The sequence below is a fragment of the Notothenia rossii genome (assembly GCF_949606895.1).
Source record: "Notothenia rossii genome assembly, chromosome: 2".
In the NCBI taxonomy this organism is placed as follows: domain Eukaryota; kingdom Metazoa; phylum Chordata; class Actinopteri; order Perciformes; family Nototheniidae; genus Notothenia; species Notothenia rossii.
The window spans coordinates 13,353,083-13,370,824 of record NC_136904.1 but is presented as its reverse complement, the minus strand read 5'-3'; the positions used below and the strand labels follow the sequence as shown (position 1 = coordinate 13,370,824).

The 17,742-nt window shown below is 41.7% G+C and overlaps 1 protein-coding gene across 3 annotated transcripts in view; it reads left to right on the top strand.

Moving 5' to 3' along the window:
• The first annotated feature begins 1,202 nt into the window (after positions 1-1,202).
• The window catches only part of ahctf1 (AT hook containing transcription factor 1), a 32,161-nt gene continuing 15,621 nt past the window's right edge, over positions 1,203-17,742 (top strand). For 2 of the 3 annotated variants that reach the window (XM_079665072.1, XM_079665070.1), the window contains exons 1-30: positions 1,203-1,461; positions 3,346-3,472; positions 3,752-3,902; positions 4,126-4,228; positions 4,429-4,609; positions 4,783-4,990; positions 5,430-5,546; positions 5,681-5,765; positions 5,923-6,073; positions 7,508-7,640; positions 8,498-8,679; positions 9,853-9,914; positions 10,842-10,970; positions 11,080-11,170; positions 11,368-11,457; positions 11,792-11,932; positions 12,196-12,300; positions 12,622-12,718; positions 12,868-12,991; positions 13,118-13,174; positions 13,333-13,479; positions 13,654-13,844; positions 14,006-14,150; positions 14,289-14,420; positions 14,672-14,819; positions 14,989-15,139; positions 15,241-15,348; positions 15,460-15,604; positions 15,774-15,989; positions 16,451-17,114. In XM_079665072.1, coding sequence (XP_079521198.1) covers positions 3,352-3,472; positions 3,752-3,902; positions 4,126-4,228; positions 4,429-4,609; positions 4,783-4,990; positions 5,430-5,546; positions 5,681-5,765; positions 5,923-6,073; positions 7,508-7,640; positions 8,498-8,679; positions 9,853-9,914; positions 10,842-10,970; positions 11,080-11,170; positions 11,368-11,457; positions 11,792-11,932; positions 12,196-12,300; positions 12,622-12,718; positions 12,868-12,991; positions 13,118-13,174; positions 13,333-13,479; positions 13,654-13,844; positions 14,006-14,150; positions 14,289-14,420; positions 14,672-14,819; positions 14,989-15,139; positions 15,241-15,348; positions 15,460-15,604; positions 15,774-15,989; positions 16,451-17,114 — 4,375 coding nt within the window. In that variant the 5' untranslated portion in view covers positions 1,203-1,461; positions 3,346-3,351. The remainder of the gene's footprint in view (positions 1,462-3,345; positions 3,473-3,751; positions 3,903-4,125; positions 4,229-4,428; positions 4,610-4,782; positions 4,991-5,429; positions 5,547-5,680; positions 5,766-5,922; positions 6,074-7,507; positions 7,641-8,497; positions 8,680-9,852; positions 9,915-10,841; positions 10,971-11,079; positions 11,171-11,367; positions 11,458-11,791; positions 11,933-12,195; positions 12,301-12,621; positions 12,719-12,867; positions 12,992-13,117; positions 13,175-13,332; positions 13,480-13,653; positions 13,845-14,005; positions 14,151-14,288; positions 14,421-14,671; positions 14,820-14,988; positions 15,140-15,240; positions 15,349-15,459; positions 15,605-15,773; positions 15,990-16,450; positions 17,115-17,742) is intronic. The other variant, XM_079665071.1, reaches the window with a different exon arrangement.

Here is a 17,742-nt window from a genome sequence, read left to right as displayed (position 1 = left end):
GTAGACATCAATATACAAAAAGAGTTGAAGGAAAAGAAAGAACTACTACCGGTATGGCGCATAGTCCAGAATTATTTTTGCAAGATATCACTCAGACTCAACAGTCATATTTACAGATGGCTCCAAAGATCCAGAGACAGGGCTTGCAGGGGCAGCAGTTTATATCCCAGTGAGTAGGCTAATACACATATAAAGAAAAGGGTAACAGTGTCAGTATACACCACAGAGTTAGCATTGTTGTTGTCATTGAAATGAATAGAGGAGAAAGAAATACATAATAGTGTAATTGCATCTAATAATAATAATAATACATTTTATTTCTATAGCGCTTTTCTTGAACCCAAAGACGCTTTATCGCATCTGACAGCTTTTCAGCATTATCGAGTATACAATCAGGTAGATCTTCATTTAGAATTGACATAATAAATGAAATATTTCTAATTTTATATAAAATGCAAATCAAAGGCATAGCAACTCGTTTCATCTGGGTTCCTGCTCATGTTGGTGTGGAGGGCAATGAACAGGTGGATATTCTGGCCAAACAAACACTCAGAATGATGAACATAGAAGTTCCACTTAGCAAAGCGGAGGTTAAAACATTCATACAGAAATATGCACAAACAACATGGCAAGAACATTGGGACCTTAGTGATACAGGAAGACATCTTTATACAATTCAAAGGTATGTGGGGGATGGAAGGAAGGTGGGGTTTAAAAGAAGGGAGGAAAATGTCATTTCTCGGATGAGAATAGGTCATACAGGTCTCAATCATACATTAAGTATAATAGGAAAGCATCCAACCGGAAAGTGTATACACTGTAGCCAGCCAGAAACTGTTGAGCATGTTTTACTGCTTTGCAGGAAATATAGTATTCAGAGAATTTTTTTTCATGGAATGTTGCTTTTCCAGACACTGAAGAAAGCAATATTCCATGACTTATCGCTATCAGGGCTGTAGGGAAAGCATCAGGCAATATGTATTGTGAGATTATTACGGTATATAACTAAGAGAAATTGATACATTTAAAATAATCTAGAGTTTTGGTTCTTTATTTTATTTCTTTTGTTTATTGTTTTCTGCATAGTCTCTTGTCCACACTCCAGTCCAGTTGGTGGCGGTAATGCACCTACAAGTTGGTTTGCCAACCGCCAATAAACATTAAAGAAGAAGAAGAAGCACGCCCAACCGGAAGAGGGCAGCAGTAGTGTTCGCTGTGCCAGATTCAATGCCGGCGAAGAAGAAGGGCATGGAGCACTTTCCAATAGTGGAAATGGCGCTTTGAGTGGAAACCATAGGTGGAGACCAGAAGTCAGAGGGAGCATCTCTTACTTGGCAGTCTAGTGAAGGCCCCAAAGGGCTGTACGTATGTGTTGTACTTTGAAAAAAGGAGCGGAGTATGATACGGGAGAAAGGGAATCAGGAGATTCTTCAAGGAAATCTGAACATCCGTGGCAGACAGGTAACCTAAACGTGGGTAGCAGCTAGCGGGGCACATTGCATCACGTTTTAGCTAGCAGTACTAGCTCCATAAAGTCGTTAGGCTGCTTAAATTCCCCAAAACAAGAATTGCAGTTAGAGCTCAACTTGTGACTGAAGAAGTCTGGCTCTAACGCGATGTTGCCATTAGCTACACACTTACGTTGATCTAGTTTTGTATTGCTATTACGTTTGCAAATGCTAAAGCTAAAGGAAGACCACTACATAAGTGTAACGTTACCTACCTTACTTTACTGGTTTAGGGAAAGACACTTACATTAGTCTGCTACAAGGAAGTTACGGTATGTTATGGGTCTAGTGAAATAATAACGTTTCTGGATGTCAGCCCTAAAATAGGTCACGGAATCTTTGCTATCATTAACGCGAACGGATCGCGTTAGCAAAAGCAGCAACGGACCTCCAGCTGGAGTGGCTAGCCGCCTTGACTAAACTACCCTAGAATTAAATGTTTATCGGCGTTAGTAAAGATGATTTGTTGGAGCACATGTCCAATAACTCATCAGCCGATGCAATATGCACATAGCTCGTCAGTAAGACTAACTTGAGATGGTGAATTTAGATAAACTGTGATCCTGCGTGACCTTGCAAGCTAACTGGGTAGCCTGCTAATATGCTGCATACATATTGTCATTACCTTCTTCAGCCCTAGATTACATCCACACACACACACACACACATATATATAGTGTATGTATTTTGTGTTTAACATCAATGTGTATTTTATTGTACAAAGAATGGGATAATGGGTTTGTTTACATTATGTCAAGCTAGTTTAAGGCTAACTGCAGTAGACCAAGCTAATCTGTATTTTGCAGATGCCAACGACAGAGCTAACTCTAGATAGTTAACTGACGTTCAAACATCTTTATCGTCCATATATTGTCTGATACGTTTGCCGGTTGGATGAATACATTGATCTGGGTTGTAACACATTGCGAGAGTAACACATTTGATGGATTGTCAAACGCGATAAATGACAAGTGAGATGTTGTATTTATTTATATTTGGTTGTGAACACTATCGTCTGTAATAGTGTAGTGACACTTTTAAGTTCTTAAATTGTGCTTGTTTAAAGATAATTCTTACATTATGTCAACATGTTTTATCACTTCATGGCATGTGGCTGCGTAGTGACAGGCATGTTGCGCGGGAGTTCCGTTGAATCAAATGTGTTTTGAATTCTGGTCACAGAGGGCAGTATTGTGTCCAATTGTGGACGCTGAAACTTAAGGGCAAATTCAGGTGAAGAAGGCTTTGAAAACACAACTGCATATACCAAACTGCTGGGGATAATATTATCTTGGTGGATGACTAGATAAATAACAAGGCAGAGGGATAGTATACACATGCAGAGTTGAGTGAAAAATGGTTATAACATAAGAATAAATAGATATACATCTTGGCTAAAAATTATAATACAAATATCAGTGTTAAAAACATCACACATAAGCTATTAAAAAAACAACAACATTACAACATGTTTCACAATAACACCGTTTTTTGTCAGAGGTAGAGCAGCAGTGTGTCATCAATTTGTTTTGGTTGATCTGAGAACAGATCCAGTGGCACCAGTTGTTAACACATTTGCTGACAACTCGGGGTGCAACTGTTGTTCGGAAGAAAGACTCCTTTGTGCTGTAAAACCCAGTTGAGCAGATAAAGCCTGAAATTAATTTAGCGAGTATAAAGGGCTCAGAGTGTTTTTATTTATATTTAGACTTATACATGAAAATATCTAGGTTAGTGTGTTGTTGCGTAATTATGTTTTTACCATTTAACTCTAGCAACAAGATTGCAAACTGCTATTTCTAATATGCCATATATTGTGTTGTTTTTGTTTATGAAGTGAACCATGCATGACCTGACGGCCCAAGTCACCAGCAGCTTGCTGCCGTTTCCTGGAGTGACTATAGATGCTCTGGGAGAGGATGAGATCACCCTAGACTCTGTGTTACATGGGAAGTTCACTGTTGGTAAGCCTATTTTCGCTGATCAGTAATCTCTGTAAATGTTAATTGTATCTCCCGCTGATATTAATTAAACACTCTTTCCATCCTTACGTTAAACAAAGATTTACATTTTTGGATGCTTACATTTGAGGTTTTATCCCCAAATACAGCTTGTAGAACTAGGAGCAGGTCAATTGTTTATTCCATCATGAGCTGTGTATTCTTGAACATGGAAGCTAACTTAGTGGTAATACTGGATCAGATTGCACTAACATTGCCCTTTTAATGTCTGTGTGTGCGAAGGCCGGAGCGGGCTTGCCTGGCTGGCCTGCGGCCCCCACCTGGAGGTGGTCCATTCAGTGACAGGAGAGCGACTGTCTGCGTACTGCTTCAGTGGTGGAGGAGAGCACCCCCCCACTGTCCTTGCTGCCAGGGACTTTAGCTGGCTAAAAAGGTCTGAGCTTTCTTCCACTACTTTTCTCTTTCTATCTATTTGATGTGGATTGTAGTCCAAACAAACTATAAAATAGTATTTAAACTTGTAATTTGTGATAGTGAACAAGTGTCAGAATTATGTGCTTCCACATTTTGTTACAAAAAAGATGTGTTCTTTTATATTTATTTATATATATATATATATATATATGCTAATGCTTTTTATTATTGTAATTTACTAGGTCTGGATTACTTGTCGGCTTGGAGGAAGCAGAGGGAAGTGTGCTGTGTCTTTATGATTTGGGACTATCAAGGGTGGTCAAAGCTGTTGTTATACCAGGCAGGGTGAGTGGGCAGTGCACCAGGGTCACCTCGACTCTGATCTGGTCGAGGTGGACTAAATCTTCTTAAACAATGATTTCAATGTACCGGTTTAGGGCAACATGCTACTGGTATTTAAGAGAAGGACATCCTATCCTATCTTATCTTATCCATCAGAACTTCAACACTTTCTTTCTGTTTTCTTTCCATCCTCTCTGCTGTAGATTACAGCTATTGAGCCGTTAGTGAGTTATGGTGGAGCAAGTGCTTCCACCCAGCATCTTCACCAAAGTCTGCGCTGGTTCTTTGGCATTGCCGCCGTAGTAACAGATCTCGGCCATGTTCTGCTGGTCGACCTCTGCCTGGACGACCTGTCCTGCAGCCAAAGTGAACTGGAGGCTTCAGGTGAGGAGCTTGTGTGATTGAACTCTTCTATTCTAAAATGGATATATAATGATGCGAGCCTATAGGCCTCTTGAGGGAGTAAAATAATTATTGTCTTGCTTTCTGGATTTCCTGCTACAAACTTGTTTCTCCAATTGAAACCATCTCTCTTTTTATATTTGCTCTGTTCACAGACCTGCAGGTAGTGACCAAATCTCCAGCAGAGATCCCCCGGCTGAGAGAAGTCGGCACCAGTCAGGGCAGACATCTTTGTCTCCAGCTGAATGGGCCCAGCAGTGTTGGAGCGACAGCTCTGCAGTACATCTCCAGGACCAACCAGCTGGCGGTGGGATTTTCAGATGGAAACTTACAGCTGTGGAACATGAAGACTCTAAAGAAGGAGTGAGTTTTTCTATTTCTGTTGACTTCCATATTCTGTGAAAGTGCAAAAAATGCCTGGGTGTCAGTTTATAGACAATCCTTTGTGAGGCCACATTGGATTATTACCGTATGTTCTGTAAAGACACAGCAGGTAAAAGGTATGATAAAACACAATAAAATAATTAGTGATCCCTCTCTGTAAAATAAAGGAAGAAAAAACGAATGAATACATTAAAATATAAAAACCTATTAAATAAAAAAGAATCCGTCCAACAAACTGTAGGTTTTTCATTACAAACATGTTTCATATCCCAAGAGCCATATGTAATGTAATTGCATGTCTGTGGTTGCTTTTTTATTCATAAGCAGCTATGATTTACTTTCCATTTTAGGCTCAACGCTATGCATTTTTAATTAGAAAAGTCACCATGTGTTCATAAAAGTTTCCTTCTATGTGTAGATACCACTCCCAGTTAGAAGGTGGCAGGGTGCCTGTGCATGCCTTCACCTTCCAGGAGCCAGAAAACGACCCCAGGAACTGTTGCTACCTCTGGGCTGTCCAGTCTTCTCAGGACCTGTAAGTCCTGCATTAAACACATGTTTTCTATGTTATTTGTGTGAATTTAAAGAGGTGAACTCATGGCATATTTTCCTTGAGATTCTGTAGGTTCTTATTTTCCCCTTGCCTATTTTTCTCTCACTCCCACACAGCGAGGGAGATATGGTCAGCCTCCGCCTACTTCAGCTGGCTTTCAGTGAAAGGAAGTGTCTATCATCTGGGAAGATCCTCTATGAGGTTTGTAGTGCACACAGAATCACACCACTATTCTCTCTATTGACCTCAAATAGTGACACCCTCACTCTACTCGTGATGTTTAAGTCCCAGCTGATTTACTATATATATTTACTTTTTTTGATTTACATTCTTCCCTTTTTAACTTGCTGTCTCTCAGGGTCTGGAGTACTGTGAGGAACGTTACAGTCAGGAGTTAAATGGTCCAGCTTTCCCTCTCAGGGCCCAGGCCACCAACACCCGCCTGCTGAGCTGCCAGACCATCGAGAAGTTCCGACACCATCCTGACAGAGACGACAGCATGAACGAAGGTTAGCCCGCTTCCCCTGAAACTATCTGTGGAAGATATTAATTTCTATGGAACAACTTTGTGCAGCTTTTAAGTATTTCCAATCATATTTGAATATGCTGTGCTTTGACATTGACAGCGTTGCGGTATTAGAGAAATATAACCTTTGAAGAAAATAAAAAAAATCATCCTTTTTGTCTATCAAAATGAGATAGTTTAGGCCTGGGGTGCCCACACTTTTTCAGCTTGGGAGCTACTTTTAACGACTAAAAAAACAATTCCTTAAATAACATGAGCAGGTGTTGAAAGCTGCTTATAATATTAATGACAGTAATTCTATTTGGCCTACCTAAAATTGATATTGCAGTGGGAATGAAATTGTTTTAGCTTGAAGCCGCTGTGAAGGCCATAACAGAAAAAAGAAACATGACGATAAAGGTCCAAGAGTTGAGTTTGAATGGTGCCAGTCATTTTAGTTGCATGTTCTGTGCCTGATTAATGTGTTAAAACTAGGGCTGTCAGTCGATTAAAATATTTAATCGCATGATTGTCCATAGTTAATCGCACATTTTGTATCTGTTCTAAATGTACCTTAGAGTAATATTTTCAAGTTTGTAATACTCTTATCAACATATGAGTAGACAAATATGCTTTATGCAAATTTTTATTATCATTTGAACAATGAGAAATATTTGTCATGAATATTAAACACAACAACCTCTGAACATTACAAATATTCGCCTCAATTCTGTGTGTGTGTGTGTGTGTGTGTGTGTGTGTGTGTGTGTGTGTGTGTGTGTGTGTGTGTGTGTGTGTGTGTGTGTGTGTGTGTGTGTGTGTGTGTGTGTGTGTGTGTGTGTGTGTGTGTGTGTGTGTGTGTGTGTGTGTGTGTGTGTGTGTGTGTGTGTGTGTGTGTGTGTGTGTGTGTGTGTGTGTGTGTGTGTGTGTGTGTGTGTGTGTGTGTGTGTGTGTGTGTGTGTGTGTGTGTGTGTGTGTGTGTGTGTGTGTGTGTGTGTGTGTGTGTGTGTGTGTGTGTGTGTGTGTAACTAGCACCAGATGCTAACAACAACAATACACGTAAGGTCTCTCTCTCACTCGCTCGTGCCACACATACACACACCCTCCCGGTCCTCCCGATGGCCAGTCGGTGCCTGCCAGTGAGCGTGGAAGTGTGGTCTGCCGCAAGCGGGCGGCAGGAGCGGGGCTGTCAGCATCAGAAACTACGGGGTGGCCGAGGACAAAAAATACACATGCGTTAAAATAATTAGTGGCGTTAATTTTTTTTTTGCTTTGCGTTAACTTGACAGCCCTAGTTAAAACTGCTTCTACTGTTACTATCTACTTGTGGAGAACAGCCTGTCCTTTTTTTTTGCATACAGTGTGTACTTCCTTTCTGTTGTACCTCCCTTTTTAACCCTCCCCTTTCTCCTTCCTTTCTCTCACTCCACATGTACAGTTGCATCTCCAGACACCAGTGTTTCCATCTTCTGCTGGCAAGTCAAGGCCTACGGTCAGGGAACCCCATCCACCTACATCGGGGTTTTTGACATCAACCGTTGGTACCACGCACAGATGCCAGACTCTTTGAGGTATCATTAACCGTGTTCACACCGGAGTACTTTTCCCACAATAGTTCACCAGAACTACGATATATTTGCGTTCACACCAACAAGCCCCAGGAACTAAATTAGTTCATCAGAACCTTTTTACCCCCTTTTCCGTCCCTGCTATAGAGCAGGGACTTTCGTGGGAGAAAAAGGTTCCTATGTCTGATTGGCTGGGCGGATTGCAAACCACCCCCCGTAAAACTCCCAAAAGCTTTTGTGAAGCCGCCATTTTATTATCCTCGCATTGCATTATTAGCATTAGCCCAGTGCAGAAACGCAGAGAGACTAATTTATGGCAAAATAAATCATGGGAGCGGTGCAGATGAGGAGGTGTCGGCGTTCTGGCCGTTTACTCGGAAGGCTTCAGTAGAAGCTGCTGGGACTCCCAGCAGCTTCTACTGAAGCCAGTCCCTAACTCCGGGGACTTCCGGCCGGGGATTTTGGGCGGCAGTTTACGCCGTGAAGTTGTTTGCTGCCTGTCAGTAAACCCAAAGCAGAAGAAGAAGAAGTGACCTGTACTTAGTTCATCAGAACTAAAGAGTTCTGATGAACTAAAGTGGGAAAAGTACTGCGGTGTGAACGTGCCTATTGAGACTGATTTAGTATTTTTTGAGTTCTTAATTGAAATACATTTAAAATAAATTACGGACTTTCATCACATCCTTTTTTTACAGAATATTTTCAACAGTTGCATACACTGAAAAGTGATTTGAAGATTTGGTTGAAGTCATTTTTGTGTTGTAATAATCTCATATAAACCCATTCAAAACTTAACTCCTCCATCATTTTGATAAATCATCTTTCACTCAATTTAACTTTCGCTTGTGTGTTGCTTTCAGAACGGGTCAGTCTCTGCAAAATTGTCCCTACCTGGCAGTTTGGTCTCTGGACCCCGTGGTGCAGATGGTGTCTAAACATGTTCTCCTGGATGTGCTGGTGCACGAGCGCAGCCTGAGCAGGGGCCTTCCCTTCACCTGCCCCCCACCAGAACAGTACTTTAACCCCACCACATATAACTTTGGTACGTGTAGACACTATGTGCAACAATGTGATATATTTTTGTATTATCTCCCCTTATCCTTCTGTATTTATGTGCTCTGTTTGTGTTGCTCAGTATTTGCTCGCGCAGCCTTGCAGGGCTCTCGACTAACTTTTTTCACCATCCTCCCGGAACCGTCCCGAAATACAATCTAAGCCGTCCCGAAATTAATGTGGACCGTCCCGAATTTAAAATATTAGTTTTTCTACATTATCATTAGTTAAAATCATTCAAAGTGACCTTTAACAGAAATAAAACATCATACAAATCATTAGATGATAATTCATCAACCTTTTTATTTGAGTAAATCAGTCAATCACATGAACAAAGGCCAAATATATTTAAACGAGTTGGATAAACTAAAACTGCGATATAATGTTTATGTAGCAATACTACATATGACATATATTTTTTAAATGTCACCAGTACCGATAAAAAGTCAGATAACGTCGGAGCTTAACGTTACCACTGTCTTTAATAATTCCGGCCCGGGCGGAGCCCGTTTAATACCGGGGCTCGGTACCCATCCATACATGGGGAGAGGCGCAGCATATTGCTAAGGACTAAATACGATGGAGGGTTCTCATCTCAGCCTTATTACCCATAGGGGATGAAGAGGAGTAAGTAAATAAAGAGGCCGGCGCTCCAGGGTCTGGTTCTGCTGTGCGTTTTTGTGATGTAACGGTAAAACATTTCAGAATTCCTCCACGGGATACCATTGTCATTTTACATCACTCAACCCGCGAAATACACACACTCAGTACATAATGTAGCTGCTAGACCCGCACATTTGCGGGCCAGGAATTCGCGGGCACAGCCAGCTGTGCGACTGGCTGACAACCAGCGGCACAGCTGTAGCTACGTACTGTGTGTATTTTGCGGGCTGCTAAATGTTTTGTGTGTTTATGTTGACAAGGAGGTTTAATAACTGTGTGCTACACAAAACGTGCAGTCGGTTTCATTTTCATCGCCGTTTGTAGTAGAGTTAGCAGGGTATTTTTATTTTAACTCTCGTCCCAAAATTATTTTTTATCCTCCCCGACACTATTTTTTTCGACGACGGGACATCCTTAAGCTCGAGCCCTGGCCTTGTCTCTGAAGGATTGTTCTACTGTGAAGGTTGACTAAACAGTTTTTCTTGCTTTCATGTTCCAGATGTTACCTGTTTGATCACCTCTGGAATTGTGCACTCGACCTGCTCTGGGTATCAGAAAGAGGTGAGATTCTTGTTCAATTTTCAATCATGCATACTTTCACCTCGTCATTAATTGTATGACATTGCATTCAATTTGTTGAAAGCATTTTTGACCGTACATATATTTAAAGGCATGCTTCTCAATGTTTGCTTGTTAGTTTACACAGCCTTTTCCTGTGTGTTGGCTCAACAAACTTAGGATGTGAATTGTTGTTGTGCTAATGCTACACAATAATTTCCCTTCACAAAGAATTTGGTTATGTCAAGTTGATTTGAATGGAAATCTCTCTCTCTGTGTCTGTGTGTGTGTGTGTGTGTGTGTGTGTGTGTGTGTGTGTGTGTGTGTGTGTGTGTGTGTGTGTGTGTGTGTGTGTGTGTGTGTGTGTGTGTGTGTGTGTGTGTGTGTGTGTGTGTGTGTGTGTGTGTGTGTGTGTGTGTGTGTGTGTGTGTGTGTGTGTGTGTGTGTGTGTGTGTGTGTGTGTGTGTGTGTGTGTGTGTGTGTGTTCTTCTTCTACGTTTGGAAAGTGTTTTGTTCTATATAAAACATCCTTTATCTTAATAGCTACTCTCTCCACAGCACACTAATAGTCGTTACACAAACACATACAAGCATGCGCACAGACACACACAATGAAGTAATGCCACATCATTACTGCCCATAATATACCCTAGGGTGTGTGTGTGTGTGGGTTTAAAAAAAAAATGTCTATCCCTAGTTTCAAAAACTCCAAGATGATATGTTTAAATGTCTTGTTTTTTTTTATTTGAATACTCAAAGTCATCAGTTTAATGTGATTTTAATAGAGAGAAGCAAAACAGCATTTTCAATTGTCTAAATAGTTGAAGATTATTTATCTATCTATTAATTTATTGATGAGTCAATTTACCATTGCAGCTCTATTGGAAAATAGGATTATTTTAAACCTTACCTCCCCTTTGTTATCACCAGACCCTGAGCTTTTTGAAGAAAGCTGCTCCTTGTTCCAGTGAAGTCATCTCCAACAGCTACTCTCGCTGCCTCATGTCCGGCCTCCTCTCCTCTCGCCTGGCTGACACCCAGCCCTCCAGCCTCTCTCAGGTACACACACATGCTAAAGTGACTCCCTTTTTTCCTTTTCCATTACAAAACAATTTCATTCAGAAGACCTGGCAATAATTGGTACACGTAACGTATTGTTGGCCTGTAGGAGGAGCAGCTGGATGCCATACTGTCCACAGCGGTAGAGACCAGCTCCTTGGGAATGATCACTGGCTGTATCAAGCAGTGGACCGCAGAAGGTGAGGAGTCATTGGGATTTATAAAAACTGTCATTGTTTTCAAAATGTTCACGGCATTATTATGCAGCCATATATGCAACGCTATGCTCTTGTTTCTCTCTATGGCTTCATCTCACACATAGAAACATGTCGTTACTCAGGCCCTTTACATAAATGCATTCAACTCTAAAGCTTTTCATTTTGTCCCTTCTTAACAGAACAACCAGGCTCTGCACTGAACCTGCGCTACATCCTGGATTGGGCCTGGAACAAAGTGGTCCAGACCAAGGAGGACCTGGATGGCATCTGTAAGTTGTAATATTATTTTATTTTTTAATGGAAAGACATTCTGAATTATACATATACAAGAACCTTAGAACTTTGAAATCCACCAAGCAGTCTCAGTAATACTTAAATGTGCTTTTTTTAAATAACATTCATAATCTTTGAATTAGTGAAGTGAAATGTTCTCAGTTTTAAAGAAATGGACATCTGACGAACCTTATTTTGGCAACCACTCAGGCTATCTAGTAATACATTTAAATAGATTAGATCTGACGTGTTTGCAAGGTAAAGTAACCCTTCAGGTTGATTATCCATCCTGTTGGCATTGACATTTGAATGTGTGTGTTTGCTCCCTAGGTGCACCGCTGTTTGACAGCTCCTCCAACTTCACAGACCCTCAGACCATGCAGCTGCTGCAGCACAGCCAGAGACTGCTCAGTAACCTCAGCACCATCTTCCACTGTCTGCTCAGTGAAGCTCAGGAACTCACACAAAAAGGTGCAACATACTCAGACACACACGGTGCCCCCACAAATAGAATCACATTCTGTGGGAAACACTGAACTCTCATTCATGCTAAACTGTTTTAATGTGTATTGAGTGTTGAAGTCAATAAAATAGTGTCTTTATGGTTTATTACACTGAGCTATAATGCAGTGTCCTTGGATCAGCCATATGCAGTGACCGAAAGGCTCTTGTGGTGTTGTTTTGAGTCATTCAGGTTTATTGAGAGGTTTTGCTTATATCTTTTCCTTGTGTAGGCATGGTGGGTCTGGTAAACAAGAACTTGGTGTCCAGTCTGATTTCAAAGTACGCTCAGGTGGTGCTCTGGTTCTGTCGCACCGGTCTGCTGCCGGAGGGATCAGGTACTGTAAGGTGTTGTTGGCATGAACATTCAACCTTTTGAGCAATTTCAAACTACACTGTTCCTCTGAGTCAGTGAAAACATTGTTTGCTAGCAGGACAATGATCCCATTGACCTACACATATCTTAAGCATAAAGGAATTGTGGAATGTGCAGTTAGGGTTTGTCTGGATGCTGTTAACAACTTTCAATTGAAAATGTTTCTAGTTGGTAATGTTATTTACTTTTTTAACAGAATATTATCTGAATGTTTTTTTGGGTTGCCAAACTTTTGAATATTACTGAATTCTCACTGTATGATTGTAACTGCCCTCCCCACCAGAAGATGACGCTCTCCAGATCTCCAGGCCTTTCTACACTCACTCTGTCATCAGCAACTATTATACTATACGCAGAGAGGAGCTCGCCAGGCTGTCTAAGTGAGTCATCTTTGCTTGAAATCAATTCAGTCTTGCAAATATTTTAAAATCTATGAATGCAGCTTCCAATATTTCTCTGAATTAAATCTTTTTTATGACAGTGTTATTCTAAGTTGATATGATGCTGACCCTCTGCTGGGTGTTCTCAGGGGCAAGTGGTGTGCCGACTGCCTGATGATTGACGGTTTGGTCGGCCAGTGTGGTGAGCGCTTGACCAACCTGTGGAAGAGGGATGAGAATGGCACTGGGCAATACCCACCACCTACATTGCATGTAAGCGTTAAACGAATGTATTCTTTATCTCATTTTTTTTCCTACATTCTCTTTCGTGGCTAATTTAAGTTTTATCTGCTGCTTTTACGGTTTGATTTTATACCTGATTTTTGTATTGTTCCACAGGCGTTATTGGACATCTATCTCCTAGACAACATCGATGAATCTACCAAACATGCAATTGTATCCTTTCTATTGATAATGCTAAGTTATGTATGAAATTACTTACGTGGTGTTAAATGGGTTAAATGGCTCGTTTAATTGACAATCTAACTGATCTTAGTTGTAAATCTCAAACTCCTAAGCCTACCTCATGTATGATCCTTGACCTGTTGTCCCAGGTGATTTACCTGCTGCTGGATGTTCTGTACTCCTTCCCCAATAAGGAGGGCGCCTCAGTGGAGTCTTTCCCCCCAGCCTTTGCCATCCCTATCGGACTGGTGAAACTAGTTCAAGGCCTCTGGCTGCTGGACCATCACGACCACCAGGTACACCCCCTCTGACACATTTGACTGATTTTGTTTGGATGTAGATATGGATATAAAGACGTGCAAGTCCAGAGAGCTTCAAAAGTGTAAACAAACCACACTATTGTCAACATGATTGATACACTTCATTCATTCTCTCTCTTCTGACACTGATGTTCTCTTTTTCCTGCTCAGAGTTCCTTCGAGTTGCTCCTGCATCCCGCGGCCTCTCAGTGTCAGTTTGAGTGGCAGCACGAGCGCGTCCTGCATGCTCTGATGTGCCAGAGCCAACAAGCAGTGGCCCTCCGATACTTTCACGTTACGAAGCCCCCAGTTTCCTCCACCTCCCAGGCCAAACTCTACCTGTCTGTACTTATACACAACAAGTAAGAACAAAGGGAAAGGACCGTGTGCAAACCACTAGCAGAAACAACTTTCATATAAATGTACTATAAAACACAAGAATTCATGTCTTTTTGTTTTAGGAAATGAGCATGATAAAACTCCTGTCAGCTCTTGATGTCTTATTTTACCTTTGCTAATCCAGGTGTCTCATAGAGGCGTGGTCCTTACTTCGGCAGCACTCTAATCGCCTCAACATGGAAGAGCTGCTGGCCTTTCTGTATGAGAGCTGCCAGGAGCTGGGCCTCATCCCCGAGCTGTTCAAACTTCCTCTGAGCGTCACTGAGCAGGTGGGAGGGACACAAGTTCATTAGCTGATTTTTTTATTTTTTTAATTCCATTATTCTTCTTGTAGATTATTCCTTTCTTTTGTTTTTGGATTTTAAAGTCAATGCCTCAAATTCACGGATCTTGGGTTTGTGTTTCAGGAAGGTTTGGAGAAGTTCCTCCAGGGGACAGGGGGTCTCCAGAACAGAGAACTGCTGATGGTTCATTACCTCCAGCAGGCCAAATACATTCCTGCGCTGCAGCTCAACCAGAGGCTCAAAGTGAACTTCGCGGTAGGTTTGACGCTCTGGTATATTTTACTAGGGTTGTTATCCCAGCATTAACTTGAGATATAGTTTGTCACATTTATAGTTCTCATGTTTTGTTAAGATATGACTCATATTCAACAGTAGAAATTCCTTTTTTTTTTTTTAAATCAATTTAGTCATTTCTCCAAACATGTAAATCCTATCGGTGTGCAAGAAAGAAGATACTCAAATCCCATAATATTTATAACCACATTCTCTCTCTTCTTTGTTTGTAGAATGAGCGAGACCCAAAGCTTAAAGAACGTTCCATCACCAGGAACTCGATATTGGATCAGTACGGCAAAGTTTTGCCCAGAGTCCAGAGGAAAATGGCAATGGAGAAAGGGAAGCCGTACCAGCATCCCAACGCCATCCACCGAGAAAGTGAGCAGATGCCCAACTTAAACTTTTGTCTATTTCTATTTGCTCCAAGAAACATATATGTTGCGTGCAACCACAGCATTAGTGTCTGTTATTTTAGTTTAAATGTAACCTCTGCTAAAGTTACATTATTTATCCAATATAAATAATACACTCACTTCCTGTGATACAGTTTCTCGGCCACAGCCACTGTCAACCATCACCAGACGCTCAGTCAGTGAGAAGGTGATGTCGAGGGCCGGCTTCATCAACAATGTTCTGTCCAAGATTGAGGAGGTGTGGTTGGGCAAAGGAGCTTCACCACAGTCCTCCCCAGGCAGGAGGTGAGCAGAAAATACAAACATGGCAACTCAAGTTATTAATTTGTATTGGTTTTAAAAGAATAATCTTATTTTCTAATCTTTAAAAAAAATGTGTCTGCCAGTCCGAAGGCTGCTGATGCTTACAGCCCCAAGCCCTCCTCCTCCTCCATGGCCCTTTCTGAGCCATTCCTGGGGACTCCCATCACCATTACCTCCAGACGAAAGTCAAGGTACTCTCATGAGAGCTTTATTCCTCTGACACAATTTAATCAAAAACAAGTTGTTTGATCATTTGTCATAAAGAACAAATAATAATCTGATGTTAATATTTATCTAACCAGGCTGAAGGACTTGGTGGTTCACCCCTCCTGTACGACCCCCCGCCCTCTGCTCAGTACTCCCGGGCCTTTCAGCTCCTGGGTTTCTCCAAAGAGTACCGGCAAGGCCCCTGAACTCAGTCTGCTGCGAACACCACAGGTTGTCAAGGTAAGAAATCAACACCTAAACGCTTACTCATCACGATATCTTAAGAAGTGAAATCGATTTGAAAAAATGCTGTTTATATACATATTTTTTTTCTTTTCATTAATTGACTAAGTAAACCTGGATAATTTAGAATATTTGTTGCTTACACTTCAAGTTTTTTTTTTTTCAGCGAGCGCGGGCTTTGGCTGCTTCTGGCCCCGTGTTCTCTGCCTTCACTCCCCAGTCCATCCTGCGCAGCAGCCTGAGGCCCACACCCGTCGCCACCCCGTCTGCTTCTCCAGGACGCTCCATCACCCCCCCACTCCGCAACAAAGAGAGCCGGATCACCTTCATGGATGAGGAAGAAACTCCTGTATCGGAGAAGGGCATCCGATGGACCAATGGGGTAAGACCAAGCACTATATGGCAGTGGTGGGTCGACTCTCAGAAGCCACCTCACACGCCAAAAAACACCGACTCCAACTCATTTGTGCTTAGTGGTTTCTGTCAGCAGACTCAACCATTATCCCCATTTAGCTGTTTAGCTTTTCAGTTTCATTCTGTCTTAATTAGAATTGTGACAGTTTGGAAAAATAATAAATACTGCAACACAAACATACGTTACGAGGCAATGTGTGAACTAGTCCTCTTACATTTGGTTAATTTTTGTGATAGAATTTATGTCATTTATAAAGTTGGTCTTGCTCAATGTCCACCCTATCTATCTTGTTTGTTCGGCCACATCTAACTGACAAAACAAAAAAATCAAGGGCCAAACCAAAATGTGTTTTTTAGTAAAGTGTTCCCGGCCTCCTGGTCTTTAGTCAATAAAATGGGTTTGCTCTCTTCTTTGGATTTCTTCTCTAGGTGGCAGCAGACAGTGAGATTAGCTTGTTGACCAGAGACCCCATTGTATCCAAGGCAACACATAAGACCTGGTCTGCACAGCCTGCGGAGGAGGACGAGGATGATGATGATGAAGAGGAGGAAAGGGAAGAACCTCATGTGAAGTTCCTGCCTCCAGAAGGTGGTCTTCCCTCCCCAGAGCTGAGATGCTTTGTGAGCGAGTCAATCTCCATCCATGAGAGTGCTGCAAAAACCAGACCATCAGATGCAACACGCACAAAACTCAACCTGAGCTTTGACACCAGCCAGCAGTCCGACACCACTCTGGAGTTTTATGATGCACTGCTTCTCCCAGAGGACCAAGAAAGAGAGGAGGGGCAAACAGCGGAAGAAGACGAGGTAGTGACAGTGAACATCAAAAACCCAACTGAAAATGAAGAAGCAGAGGAACAGCTCTCAGAGACCAATGAGCAGACCCCTGTCCTGACATCAGAGGACACAGCGAGGGAGGAAGAGGAGGAGAATGAGGATGAAACATTTGAGGACGTGATGGAAGGTGGTCTTGAAGAGGAGGCTAAACATGTGGAAGACGTTCAGTCTAAAGAGGAGGATGAACAGGAAGTTCAGACCATTAGCAAACATGAAGATGCTGCAACTCCTCCCCGAGAAGAGACGTCCACTCAAGGTAATTCAGAATACCTTTATTAATCCCACGGAGGGGAAAGGTGCGTAGTTACAGCAGGATAAGAGCCACAGACAGCTTAATGTTACATAATGGTAAATATGTGACATGCATTAAAAAAAAAAAAGTACTAAGTTATGATATAATAACAAATAAAAAGTTACACAATTTACAAAATACACACCTTGTAACAGTTCTTAGGATTTAGCAGCCAGGTATATATTACACTGTTATTAACGGCATCTATATTGCACATGTTGCACATAGTTTGTTGGTATTTAGCAGCAAGGGGTGATATAGTATGTGTGGTGTGTGTGTGTGTGTGGACGGGGGGCAACTAGGGGCTGTGCTGGTTGTATAGTCTGACCACTGCAGGAATGTAATCATTTGGGCCCAGGAGTTCAACACTTTTAATCCCTATCTGATCAGATCAGATTTGGATTTTGGGGAGTTCAAAACCAAAAAACAGGATTAGGATCACTTTGATATCCGATCAGATGAGGAAATCCAATCCAAGCTTTAATCTGGATCAAATCTTCAAAATGGGTAGTTCCAACCCAGGGCTCGAGTTTAAGGACCTCCCGTCGTCCCGGGGCCGAAAAAAATAGTGTCAGGGAGGATAAAAAATAAT